This window comes from Solanum tuberosum, unplaced genomic scaffold (genome assembly GCF_000226075.1).
Source record: "Solanum tuberosum cultivar DM 1-3 516 R44 unplaced genomic scaffold, SolTub_3.0 scf00309, whole genome shotgun sequence".
Taxonomy (NCBI): domain Eukaryota; kingdom Viridiplantae; phylum Streptophyta; class Magnoliopsida; order Solanales; family Solanaceae; genus Solanum; species Solanum tuberosum.
The window spans coordinates 685,628-699,396 of record NW_006239232.1 but is presented as its reverse complement, the minus strand read 5'-3'; the positions used below and the strand labels follow the sequence as shown (position 1 = coordinate 699,396).

The 13,769-nt window shown below is 30.6% G+C and overlaps 2 protein-coding genes across 2 annotated transcripts in view; one reads left to right on the top strand and one right to left on the bottom strand.

The window, feature by feature from the left end:
• Positions 1-3,323, top strand: part of LOC102595598 (thermospermine synthase ACAULIS5-like) — a 4,297-nt gene extending 974 nt beyond the window's left edge. The window contains exons 2-10 of the mRNA XM_006359862.2: positions 355-421; positions 633-727; positions 1,005-1,107; positions 1,231-1,319; positions 1,423-1,579; positions 1,736-1,811; positions 1,919-1,977; positions 2,602-2,738; positions 2,930-3,323. Of these exons, the coding sequence (XP_006359924.1) occupies positions 355-421; positions 633-727; positions 1,005-1,107; positions 1,231-1,319; positions 1,423-1,579; positions 1,736-1,811; positions 1,919-1,977; positions 2,602-2,738; positions 2,930-3,008 (862 nt within the window). The 3' untranslated portion in view covers positions 3,009-3,323. The remainder of the gene's footprint in view (positions 1-354; positions 422-632; positions 728-1,004; positions 1,108-1,230; positions 1,320-1,422; positions 1,580-1,735; positions 1,812-1,918; positions 1,978-2,601; positions 2,739-2,929) is intronic.
• A 7,011-nt stretch (positions 3,324-10,334) lies between these two features.
• Positions 10,335-13,429, bottom strand: LOC107063124 (uncharacterized). The gene is made up of 5 exons (XM_015314583.1): positions 13,259-13,429; positions 11,936-13,159; positions 11,804-11,830; positions 11,603-11,741; positions 10,335-11,497 (listed from the first exon to the last, which is right to left on the bottom strand). The coding sequence occupies exons 1-5, from the start codon at positions 13,427-13,429 to the stop codon at positions 10,335-10,337; spliced, it is 2,724 nt and encodes a 907-aa protein (XP_015170069.1).
• Positions 13,430-13,769: the final 340 nt, after the last annotated feature.

Here is a 13,769-nt window from a genome sequence, read left to right as displayed (position 1 = left end):
TTTTTTTTTTTTTTTTTTTTTTTGGGGGGGGGGGGGGGGGGGGGGGGGGGGGGGACTTTTATTTATTCTTTTGTGTTTGGTGGATATATATGCAAATTATATTTCCTTTTTTTTCTTTTTCGAAAAGCTCTTTTTAGGGTAATTAGTAGGAAAAAGATGCACCTTTTAGTAGGTTGGTTATTTTATAATAGTTTGATTTCAATATAAAAATTACATATTTTTAATAAATCTATAATCTTAAATATATCAGGAGAAAAGATGAAATGCTAGATCCTAAAAAAATAAATATTTAAATTACTAGAATCCGAAATAAATATATTCTTTTTTATTTAAAATATTTTCGTTTTGGCGCAGCATTTTGCACACTGGTGCTACTCAATATCAAGATATTCAACTCTTGGACACAAAGCCCTTTGGAAAGGTAAATAGTATTTGGAAAAATCAGTCCGACATATTTATTTAAGAGTGTATATTCTAGGCTATATTCTATTGTCTTTTTTTTTTTTTACCAAAAAAGATTGCAACAAAATCATCGATAACATAAAATGGTGATTAAAAAAGAAACTATCATATAAATTCTATTTAATTTTTAATTTTTTAATTTGTCATTAAATTTTTGGCTAATGCAACAGGCTTTAGTGATCGACGGAAAGCTTCAAAGTGCAGAGATAGATGAATTCATCTATCATGAATGTCTTGTCCATCCACCTCTCCTTTATCATTCCAAGTAATAACTCTTTGTCCGATCCCCACTAATTATTTCATTTTAATTGTCCAAATAACACGAAGGAAAATTTTGGCTAGTAAAGTTGTAGATCACATATTTGAATTGTGAAAACAATCTCTTGCAGAAATACAGGATAAAACTGTATGCAATAAGCTTTTGTGATCCAACCTTTTTTCTTTTGAAATCCTCATTATGACTATGTATTTTAACATAAAGTTCTTAAGCTTTTGATTGTTTTCAAAATTAATTTATATTTAATATACACTTTAATTATCAGTCCTAGAAACATATTCATTATGGGAGGAGGTGAAGGTTCTACAGCCAGAGAATTATTAAGGCACAAAACAGTCGATAAAGTTGTAATGTGTGACATTGATGAAGTAAGTCTCTTTATTTCCCCCTTTTTTCGATTCTTCGATTGTGTAAATATATTTTACATCGTTAATTAATGAAAAATTTTAATTAATAAAAAATACTCATATCAATTATTATTGTTTTTTTAGGAGGTGGTGGAATTTTGCAAGTCATACTTGGAGGTTAACAAAGAAGCATTTTCTGATCCTAGACTTGACCTTATTATTAATGATGCCAGGTTTAATCCCTTAACTTTATAAACTTGTTAAATTGATCCCTTGAATTTATTTTTTGTGATAATTAATAAATCTTGATTAACAAAAAATGTTGTGATTTTGTAGGGCTGAGCTAGAGAGGAGGGAGGAACATTATGATATAATTGTGGGGGATTTAGCTGACCCTATAGAAGGAGGACCATGTTACCAACTTTATACAAAATCATTTTATGAATTTATTGTTAAACCTAAACTTAATCAAGGTGGCATCTTTGTTACTCAGGTACATTATATTTGTCTCTTAAATTTCATCGAAACGTAAAATTTATTAGTATCGTTTAAATTAAATCAGTATAATATATGTGGGGAAATTAAACATTGGATTAGTAATTTGTAAGTACTAATTAATGTTGAAATATTGTGAATTATAACTTAACAGGCAGGACCAGCAGGAATTTTCAGCCATACAGAAGTCTTTTCCTGCATTTTCAATACTCTGAAACAAGTTTTCAAATGTAAGGGAAAAAAATTATTTTCATGCTAATTAATTACATTATGTTATAATAATTCTTGAAAACTTGATATATCTCAAATGACATTTATTAATTCTTTTTTATTACAGATGTTGTGCCTTATTCAGCTCATATTCCATCTTATGCTGACACTTGGGGATGGGTCATGGTATTATTACTTTACAAAATTAGAAAAAGTTATATATCTGGTTGGTCGGTCAAAATAATTACATTCGCTAACCAAATGTATAAAAAGAATATACACTATTTTGTATAAAACATGTATATTCTATTTATATCATACAATAATATATAAAAAGAATATACACTATTTTTGTATAAAACATGTATATTCTATGTATATTATACAATAATATACAAAAAGAATATACACTATTTTGTATAAAACATGTATATTCTATTTATATCATACAATAATATATAAAAAGAATATACACTATTTTTGTATAAAACATGTATATTCTATGTATATTATACAATAATATACAAAAAGAATATACACTATTTTGTATAAAACATGTATATTCTATTTATATCATACAATAATATATAAAAAGAATATACACTATTTTTGTATAAAACATGTATATTCTATGTATATTATACAATAATATACAAAAAGAATATACACTATTTTGTATAAAACATGTATATTTTATGTATATCATACAATAATATACCAAAAAGAGTATACATTTACTGACTGCTATTTAATTTTGGTGGACGGCTATACAATATAGTTTTTAATTAAATTATCGATGATTTGATATAGGCATCAGATACTCCATTTGTTGTAAGTGTGGATGAATTGGACCAAAGAATCAAGCAGAGGATCAATGGAGAAAATAGATATCTTGATGGCAAAACATTCACTTCAGCCTCTACATTAAGCAAAGCTGTTAGAAATTCGTAAGCAACATTTCAATTTTATTAATTATTGGTTTAGTACTTTAATTGTGTTATACACTCATAATTTAACTTAACTTATGACAACAGTTTAACAGGTAACTCTTCATGTAGGTGTATATAACTTAAATTACGTATTTTATAATTCTTTTTTCGCGACTTTTTTGCTTATATGAATATTTGAACAATGACAGATTGAGCAATGAGACTCATGTTTACTCAGAAGGAAATGCAAGATTCATTTATGGACATGGAAGACACAATCAAGCATGACATAATGGAACAAAAATTTAAAGGGGAGCTACATGATTATTGTAGCACATTAACAAAAAAAGAAAAAAAATTGGAAACTTTTCTAATTTTTTTTCTTTTGTTTTGGTTTTTCCTTATGGTTTTAACTCAAAGTTATCTTAAGAACTTATGTTTCTTATATGTATTTTTTTTTTTTTGTTGGAAGTGGTAGGGGTGCTATGGCCTATGTTACTCTAAAGGAAAGAGGGGTTATGGCTTAATTATGGATCTTTCTTGTTGTTTTTTAATTACTATATGGTTTAATATGGAATACTATCTTTTAATTTTGAGTCTCTACTTACTAATGTTACAATCTTTTGATAATGCTCCCAAGTTTTTGTCACATTATAAAGTTTGTTTATTAACATTTCAAGAGAAAAAATTTCATTTCCTTGAACGCCCATTTTTTTCAAATTAGTTGCAGGACGACAAATAATGTACTTTTCACCATTTCGCCAAATCAGAATGAGAGTCAATCGGGTCAATTAGAATGTCCTTATTTCACATAAAATTAGCATATTGATTTATGCATCTACTTAATTTATGCCTTGTTTTTTTCATTTTCCTATTACTTCTACTTGAATTGTTCTACCAATAAGTGTTAGACCCTGTGCCCTTAATCTTCTTCAAAACCAAATAAGATTGGGCCAGAAAATGTTAAAAGGAAGTCATATTGGACATGCAAATATCCAATAATTTAGTGGTGATTGATAAAGCTTCCAATAATTTGGGTAGCTATGCTTGTGGCCACTCAAAGCAAATATATATACAAAAAATATCTCCAAACAATTTAGTGATGTACTAGAAAGTGATGCAAGTGCGATGCACGGGTCTAAGCCCAACAATTTAATTTGTAATGTGTTCAAATATGTAACATTTATTATTTAAAAAATGGACCAAAAGATATATTTTACCTTTGATTTTTCGTTATTACAGATTGTATTAGCATCAAGTTAATAAGCATTAGTACCATCAAAAAGATATAGTTAGGTTCGTCTGACAACCAAAATAACTATTGATATAACACTTTGATTTCATAAAAAAATCACTACATGGGAAAGAATCATCAACATTAATTGTATTTTGAGAATTAACCTGGAAAAAAAATCTCTGCCATCAGACGAAAATTGTAATTCACACAATTTTTAGTTGAAAATTACACTACTAACAATGCTAAGAATATTAAGGATAGATCCTAAAAAGTTTCTCTTGATCTTGCAACTATGAATAGTAATCTAGCTTTCATTTTTTTTATGCAGGGTTTTTTTTCCACATGGATGTTGGTGCTCAACAGTATATTTGTACCGTTCAGAAAAAGTAAAATAAAATAGGATTCAGGAGTAATTTTTTGTCAAAACCCATAAAAAGGAGGTGACTCTAATGGAACAGTTAAATACCACTCTACCTTTTTCAATTTGCTTTCTCCATTTGTATTTGGTCCTTGACATAAGCATTGTGTGTTATTGTTAGAAAGTCATCCACTTGGAGAGGAAGACATAACAAAGAATCAGGGATCATGACAAATTTCAACCAAACAAATTAACACAGTTTTAAATTACGTCATATAAGTCCATTTGGCCTCAAAAGTGCCATATATATATATGCTTGGCCTATAGCACAATCCATATACTTGGCTTTATAGCACGCATAGATTAGCTGGTTTTGGGAGACTTGGATTGTTAATTTGTTTGCTCTTTTTTTCTTGGCCTAATTTTGAATTGCAATTGTAGTCGATTTCTTTGGAAAATAGCCACTATTGATTATTGTTATAGCCCTCAATTAATTGTCCATTTTCCCACTCTACACAAATTATTATTATAGCCCTCAATTAATTAAACCTAAATCATTGATATCAATATTAGACATGTGATAGTTGACACTCATTCAAGAAATAATTTGGGGAATAAAGATGATAGTAAAATTCATTTTCTATAAATATGGTTCTCCTAACACTATAAGAATTGATTCCTAAATATTGATAAGGTAAAATAAAGGTAAATATGAATAAAATATAAATAGTACAACTCACATAACATATTATACAATTAAGTAGTGGAGTGTTAATCCTTTTTGTTGTTGGCGTATATATAAGGTAATGTGTCATTTCTTGTTACAATAATACATAAGCTCACTAATTAAATTAGGTATAGTGGTATATGTCATCATTCAGTGATATTTGGGGAAGTCCTTCAAAAATTATTATTTTTTGTAAATTTTTAACTACAAATAAACTTTTCACATTGTGTTTAACATCACAAAATTAATAAATATTTTGAAATATTTAACATATATTTAATTTAGGACCATAAAATTCAAAAAAATAAATTACTCTCTTACCTTTCACGTCAAATCAAAATATAATAAACAAATTGAAACAAAGAATCACAGGTACATTGAAAAATATTGCAAAAGGAAACATACTCTTTGAAATCATTTGCTTGTGTTTCATGTGCTGTGCCATACTCAATCATTATGCATGTGGTGGTGGACTCTGCTCCTATCGTCACCTTATATATATAATTTATATTATTTCTATTATATAGAAAGGAGAGTTTTCAAACTTTCAACATGACTGTTTTTTGTCATATTTAGAAAAGCTTAAGGGCAATTTGGTCATTGCCCCTTGCTTTTATCGAAGGGACATAACAAAATTGCAAGATAAACTTGCTTAGAAAATTTGTACTTCTTGCTTTGTTATTTGGACCTCAGCAAAAGCTCTTTAAAAAGTCCATCATTTTCTATTTATTTACAAACCATGCCTGCCATTACAGAATATGATGGGTCCTACTTTTTTGTTTTTTATTAATGTCATAAGAGATGGGTTCCGCTGAATATTAAGTACTTATTACTTTTTTACTGTCATAAATAAATATTCTCCTTATTTAATTTTATTTGTCTGTTATTTAAGAATATTTTTTTATTTTATCTATTCATTTTCATATATTAAAAAATATGCTTTTTTTAATTCATATTTTGCTTTCAGCATTAATTACCTATTATTTCTCAAATTATTTTTTAAGATCTAATACTATTAAAGATCAATCAATAAAAATAGTGTGATAAATAGTTATATCAATTATTATTTTCTAAATTGGTGTGCCAAATTCAAATATGACAAGTAAAAATGAATAAATAAATAAATAAAGTAATACATGTTATTAACTCTTATATTAAAAATATTTTCTTTTATTTCACTTGCTTATTGTGATAAACTAAGAAAATTAATTATTTTCAAGTAATTATTTGAAATACTAATAGTTAATTTATTGTGATAAATTAAGAAAATTAATTATTTTCAAGTAATTATCTGAAATACTAATAGTTAATTCAAAATTTTGCAATATAATTAATAGTTTCAACATGTCAGTTTTTGATCATTAAATGAAAAGATTGTGGGTATTATAGTTTTTAAAATATTTTTTAATATCAGCTTGCTTGAAAAAAATTATTATTTCTATTTTGTCATGTGGACTGTATCAACAATTTATTTATTTAAAAAAAAAACACTCATTTCAATTAAATTATACATTATGCCTTACCCAGTATTGAAATGCATTAAATTTGTAGGGCCATTGAACTTTCTAATTAGACAAATATACAAGATGCTCAACTCTTTGTGTTTTTTTTTCTAATGATAATAGTTATTCTAATGTCTTCCATATAATTTCTCATTTGAATCACATGAAAAGTAAATAATTTCATCATTATACCTTTCATTTGAAAACTCAGATTATTATCACTGTTAAATTTAGTATTCCTTAATTTAATATAATTAGGTCATTTAAAAAAAATGATAATTTATATTAATTAAAATTAAATAAATATTATATATTTTTAATTTTGTTGTTATACCAAAATTTTATTTTTATTTTACCAAAATTAAGAGAAAATTTATTGTTTTTTTCTTAATATTGACTTTATGATTAAGTAACTATATTAAAATACTAATAGTCAAAATTTAACTTTCAATGCATAATTAATAAAATTAATATATGATAAATAAATTTCTAATAAAATTTTCTTATGAGTTATGTCAAGTCTATATGGAGTATGGACCAAGTAAAACGAAATTCAAAGAGATATTTATTAAGTTGGGTTCATAACTATATGTTTCAATGTACAAGATTTTGATAAAATAAAATCTTTAAAGTTAAATGATATTTTTTGAAATTTAAATTTAAATTATTAAAACATATATAATGATTTTATATAAAAAATAATAATATCATATTAAATTAAATGAAAAGGATAATAAAATTTCAAACTTTTACCATGATAAGGTTGAAAAATATCTTACTCTTGCTATATTTCTTAAATAATTAAGAGTTTAGACTTTAGTTAGGATATTAACAGTTCTTCATGTTTATTTGAAAAATAAATAAATATACATATTTATCTTGATATTTATTGTTTTAACAAAGATATATATTAACAATTTCAAAATTTTATAACATTGGGCCCGTGCCACGGGGCCATTTCCTCTAGTTTTTATATAAAAATAAATAAGACGCCAAATCAGTCCTCTCAATAAGTATCAACTAAATAATAATTTATGGTGTTTTCATCCATCAGCATCAATGTATAACTTTATTATATATGCACACCTAAATTCAACCACCTCATTCATGGTGATCATGTCTAATTGATTTGAATTTGGCGTGGAAGATATAGTAGAAATACGTTTAGATATTTACAGATTCTTTCTTGAGGATATATATTTATAGCAATCATGACTTATGTCATCAATCATCGAAAATTCTCACAAAATAGATTAACTTTCTTTGCCCTACAATCTAGTCCCAAGATATTCTTCAAGGGATGGAGAACAATTTTCTCTATTATAAATTCTAACTGTCATCTAATATGGGAATTTTTTTTCCCTGCATCCATAATAGTGTATTTATATATTGAGAATTAAGGTTAAGGAAGAGAACAAATCAATAGATTAACAAGCTATTAGCATCCCCTTATGACTTATGAGTAAATTCGATCTAAGTAATATTTTCAATAGATATATTAAAGCATAATGAAACATTTTTAGATTAGTCATAATAATCATACCATCCCTTGTGGTACGATAGGAAAAATCAGATCATATTTTGTGGTTAGCATTTTATAGAACAAATATGTAGGGGCTGATTTTTTATGGGGAAAGAGACAAGGGAGGGGAATAGTTGGTTATTATTAAAATAATTTAATGCATAATATGATTTTTTTGAGATAATTAATCTTTTTTTTTTTATAGTATGAGATGTTGAAAAGATGGCGACAAAGAAATGGTGTTTGACTTATACAAAGAGAGGGAGGTCATTCAAAACTTACTGGCTCCAAAAATAGGATGAACTAATATAGTTATTTATAAATGCGTACTTATCTTGATGTTTCTTCAATAATTTATTATTTTTCATGGATCTCTCAATAGAATTCTGAAGATAAAACGAAAGAGCTCAATCAGAGCAACAATGAGAGCTCCATGAGCATCTCAAATATTTTGTATTAAGAAGAAGAAGATTACATTGAGTGAGTCACAGTATTTATAACTCTCTTACTGTGACTTGTAACTAATCTTACTAACTAACTCTATGCTAGGTAGTTACAACTAATTATTATAAAATGACTGATCTACCCTTTCACTTTTAACAGCCTAACTAACATTAACTAACTTCTAACTGACAGTAGCTCATCTTCACATCACATTACTCTCCTTCAAGCTTGGAGGGGCAAATATGTTCAACACTCCAAGCTTAGATAGAAGATGATCATGTTGTAATCTGGTCAATCCTTTGGTTAAGATATCAGCAGGCTGCTCCTTAGTTGGAATGTAATCCACATTGATCAATCCCTTTTGTAATTTCTCTCTTATGAAGTGACAGTCAATCTCAATGTGCTTTGTCCTTTCATGATATACAGGATTTGCTGCAATTTATATTTCAGCCTTACTATCACTATATATCTGACTTGGCAGTTGAACCTCAACACCTACTTCTTTAAGCATGCCAAGTAGCCATACCAATTCAGAGACTGTGGAAGCTAAACTTCTATATTCTGCTTCAGCAAAACTTCTTGAAACTGTCGTTTGTTTCTTAGCCTTCCAAGACACTAGTGATTTACCAATCTTGACCATGTATCCTGTAACAGATTTCCTAGTGATTGAGCATGAGGCCCAATCAGCATCATAATATGCAGAGACTAGCTCATCTGAGTCACTTGATAACAATAAGCCTTGCCTTGGTTGTCTCTTTAGATACTTAATCACCCTCAGTGCTGCATCCATGTGAGACTTCTTTGGTTGTTGTAGAAATTGGCTTAGAGTTTGAGTGTTGAATGATATGTCTGGTCTGGTCATATTTAAGTACAAGAGTTTGCCTATGAGCTTTTGATACATAGTCTGATCCACCAGAGGATCCTCCAACTCTTCTGGCTGTTTGCTTAGGTGATCATCATACAGTTTGGAAGTTAGCTTAACATTGATGTCAATAGGGGTTCCTGCAGGTCTGGCTGCTGTCATGCCAACCTCAGAAATAAGCTCAAGAATGTACTTCCTTTGATGCATTAGTATACCCTCAACTGATCTGACAAGCCAACCTCAGAAATAAGCTCAAGAATGTACTTCCTTTGATGCATTAGTATACCCTCAGTTGATCTGACAAGCTCAATGCCTAATAAATATTTTAGCTCCCCTAAATCCTTCATATTGAATGTTAGTTGCAGTGCCTTTTTAGTTTCTTCTATCAACTTCAAACTGCTTCCAGTTACTAACATATCATCCACATAAACCAATACTATAATAATTCCCTCTTTTGACTTGTTAATGAACAAAGAATGATCATATTGACTTTGTTTGAAACTCAATTTAAGAAGAGTCTCAGTCAGTTTATGATTCCACTGCCTTGGAGCCTGTTTGAGTCCATATAAAGACTTTGTCAGTCTACATATTTTCTCCCCTTGACTGACAAAACCTAGAGGTAGCTGCATATAGATTTCATCCTCCAAGTCTCCTTGCAAAAATGCATTAAACACATCCATTTGATGGATAGGCCAGTGTCTAGAAGCAGCCAAAGACACAATGGTCCTCACTGTCACCATTTTAACCATAGGTGAGAAAGTCTCATTATAGTCTATCCCTTCTTGTTAACTGTAACCTTTTGCAACTAGTCTTGCTTTGAACCTCTCAATCTCACCAGTAGATTTATACTTGACTTTGTATATCCACCTACACCCAATAGACTTCTTTCCAGGTGGTAAGTCAATGATCTCCCAAGTATGGTTACTGTCCAATGCCTGAATTTCATCTTTCATAGCAGCAACCTATCTTGGATCCTTGATAGCTTCTGAATAACTAGTAGGTTCCTTGCATGGTGTAGTAGCAGCAATATAGCACTGATAGCTAGGTGACAAATGAGAATAGCTCAAATAATTACACAGAGGATACTTCACTTCTTTGTGACCTAGCAAGGATACAAACTCTTTTAACCACAGTGGAGCTTGTCTGATCCTAGTAGATCTCATGTTGGTTGGTACAACATCAGTCTCAGTAGCACTCGGAACCACCTCAGGTGCACTTGTGTCATTAACAACAACAGGCACACAATCACTACCTGCTGCAGTGTCAACCCCATCAGCTGCAATCATAGGTGGAACCTCAAGTTGTGAATCATCACACTGCTGTAAAACATCATCAAATGATGGACCACAAGGAGGTAGTGAAACAAGATCTAAGTGAGGAAACAAAACACCTGTATCCTGCAAAGGATCTGTAAATACTGGTTGGTGTACCTGTTTTTTACTTTGAGAAAAGGGGAATATTTCTTCTCTAAACAACACATCTCTACTTGTGAAAAAGGAGTTGTTGCTCAAATCTAGCAATATATACCCCTTCTGTACTTCTGAATATCCCATATGCACAGCCATTCTTGATCTTGGCATCAATTTGTCATGAACAGATAGATCTTTGGCAAAACATAAACATCCAAGTGTCCTCAAATGACTTAATACAGGTGGAGTACCATACAATCTCTCATAGGGAGTTTGAAAATTGATAACCCTGCTGGGAAGTCTGTTAATAACATAAGCTGCAGCTAGAACACACTGTCTCCAATATCTTAAAGGTACTTGTGCTTGAAATCTCATAGCCCTAGTAACTTCAAGTATGTGCCTATGTTTCCTCTCAGCTACCCCATTTTGCTGTGGGGTATATGGACAAGTTCTTTGATGTATAATCCCCATATCTTTGAACATTTGATCACAAACAGAATTGACAAACTCTGTGCCATTATCAGTTCTTATTATTTTCACCATTTTACCAAACTGTGTCTTGACAAATTGTAAGAATATTTGCAATGAAACACAAACATCATACTTGAGTTTAAGTAAGAATAGCCAAGTCATTCTGGAGAAGTCATCAACAATAGTAAGAAAGTACTTATTGCCATCATAAGTAGGAGTATTGTAAGGACCCCATAGGTCAATATCTATCAGGTCAAAACAACATTTACTTTTGATACTACTAGTAGGAAAAACTACTTTTATTTGTTTAGCATATGGACACACTAAACACTTAGAAATTCGACACAAACTCTGCTTATTCATATCAAATATTCTAGCAAGAACTGTTGATGAAACATGCCCTAATCTCTTATGCCATAGTTCCATATCTGAATCATGACACTCTGAGCTTGGATTGGTAGCAACAAACGCAACCTTCAATGCAGACTCCTTTTTTTTTTATCAACTAACTGATGCAACAGCAAATACAGACCTCCGGCCTCTCTACCAACCTCCTTCACCTTCCCACTGTAAAGTTCCTGGAATACACAAAAATGAGGGGAAAAGGTGATTGAACAGTCTAATTCCTTTGTGATCTTACTGACAGACATCAAGTTATATTTGAATTATGGAAGATGAAATACATCTGTAAGAACACTTCTAGTAGATAATGCACATGATCCAACATGAGTAACTTGAGTAGCATCACCATTTGGAAGGTATACTGTCTTAGGAACTTCCAGTTTTGATACAGACTCTTTAATCAACATATCCAAATTAGATACCATGTGATTAGTTGCCCCAGTGTCCACAATCCAAACATCACTATTTTCAGAGACAAAAAACACATTACTTGCTGAATGAGTAGCATTGCAGGCTGCTACAACAGATTCTGATCTTTGCTGAAACATGTGGAGTATGTGATCATACTGATCCTTTGTGAAAGTGCAGCCCTGAAGAAGTTGTTGAACATCCTTCTCAGCTTGGCTCACTGTCCTATTGTGGTTATTGCCAGCTAAGTTAGCATTCATGTTAGCTGTGGATGATTCACCCTTTGTACTTCTACTTGGTATATGAACATTAGTGTTTATACCATATGAGAAGTTTGCCTGAGATGTTGATGTATTAGTGTGACTAGCATCAGTTGTTACCTGACCAGAAATAACACCTTGAGTCTTTCTTTTGGATTTGAAGTCAGGAGGATATCCTATCACCTTGTAGCAGAACTCCTTACTATGTCCCTTACATTTACAGAACTCACACACTAGCATAAAATTCCTTTTAAACTTCTGATTTACTCCAGAACTGCTACCAACCTTGGAGTACAGAGCTACTGAATCCTCACTAATGAAACTCATGCCCATACTACTAGTGTTATTAGTGTGAGTAACCATAGCCTTTTGACTCTCATCCCCCACTATCATTCCATACGCCTGATTAATAGTTGGTAATGGATCCATGAGAAGAATCTGACTTCTATCCTGATGATATGAGTAATTTAATCCCATCAAAAACTTATACAACTTCTGCCTGTTAAGATGAATCACAAAGCCTTTGGATCTATCACAATTACAAGAAGGAGAAGGCACTAAAGCCTCAAATTTATCCCATAGATTTTGAAGCCTTGTATAGTATACAGAAACAGACATATTACCTTGCTGCAAGGAAGAAATATCTTTGTGTAAATTGTAAGATCTAGATCCATCCACTCTGTCAAATCTCTCTTTTAAATCAGTCCAAACATCAAAAGCAGTAGTAGCAAATGCTATACCACTCAGTAAACTCTTCGAAACTGAATTCATAAGCCATGATAATACAATGGCATTCACTCTTTCCCATTGTCCCCATAATTCCTCACTATAAAACCTCTTTTTCGAGAAGATCCATCAATTAGCCCTGTTTTTATTCCTCCATAACAGAGCTAGCCTAATAGATCGATTCCACAGAGTATAGTTTTCAACACCTACTAGCTGAAACGAGATGATGCTAATGCCACTAACATCAGTAGGACTGAGAAACAGAGTATGATTATAGTCGATACCTTGTCCTGTTCCAGTGTAGCCATGTAAGGAACTAGTAGCTCCTTGGCCATTGTTGACGATTGGAGACTGATCCACAACTATTTGATCATTCATCATATTAGATCCTTGATAAATTGTTGTCGCGGAAGCAAAACCAGAGAAAAATCAACAATTATTCACCACATAATTCAGCTCCAATCTCAGATCTGTAATGAATTCTGATGATACAGATGAATCGATGAATCAGAAATTGATTCTTTGATCTTTTGCACAACTCGTCTTCAACAGTAAGCACTGTGAAGGTACAACTCTGATACCATGAAGGTAAAACGAAAGAGCTCAATCAGAGCAACAATGAGAGCTTCATGAGCATCTCAGATATTTTGTATTAAGAAGAAGAAGATTACATTGAGTGAGTCACAGTATTTATAACTCTCTTACTGTGACTTGTAACTAA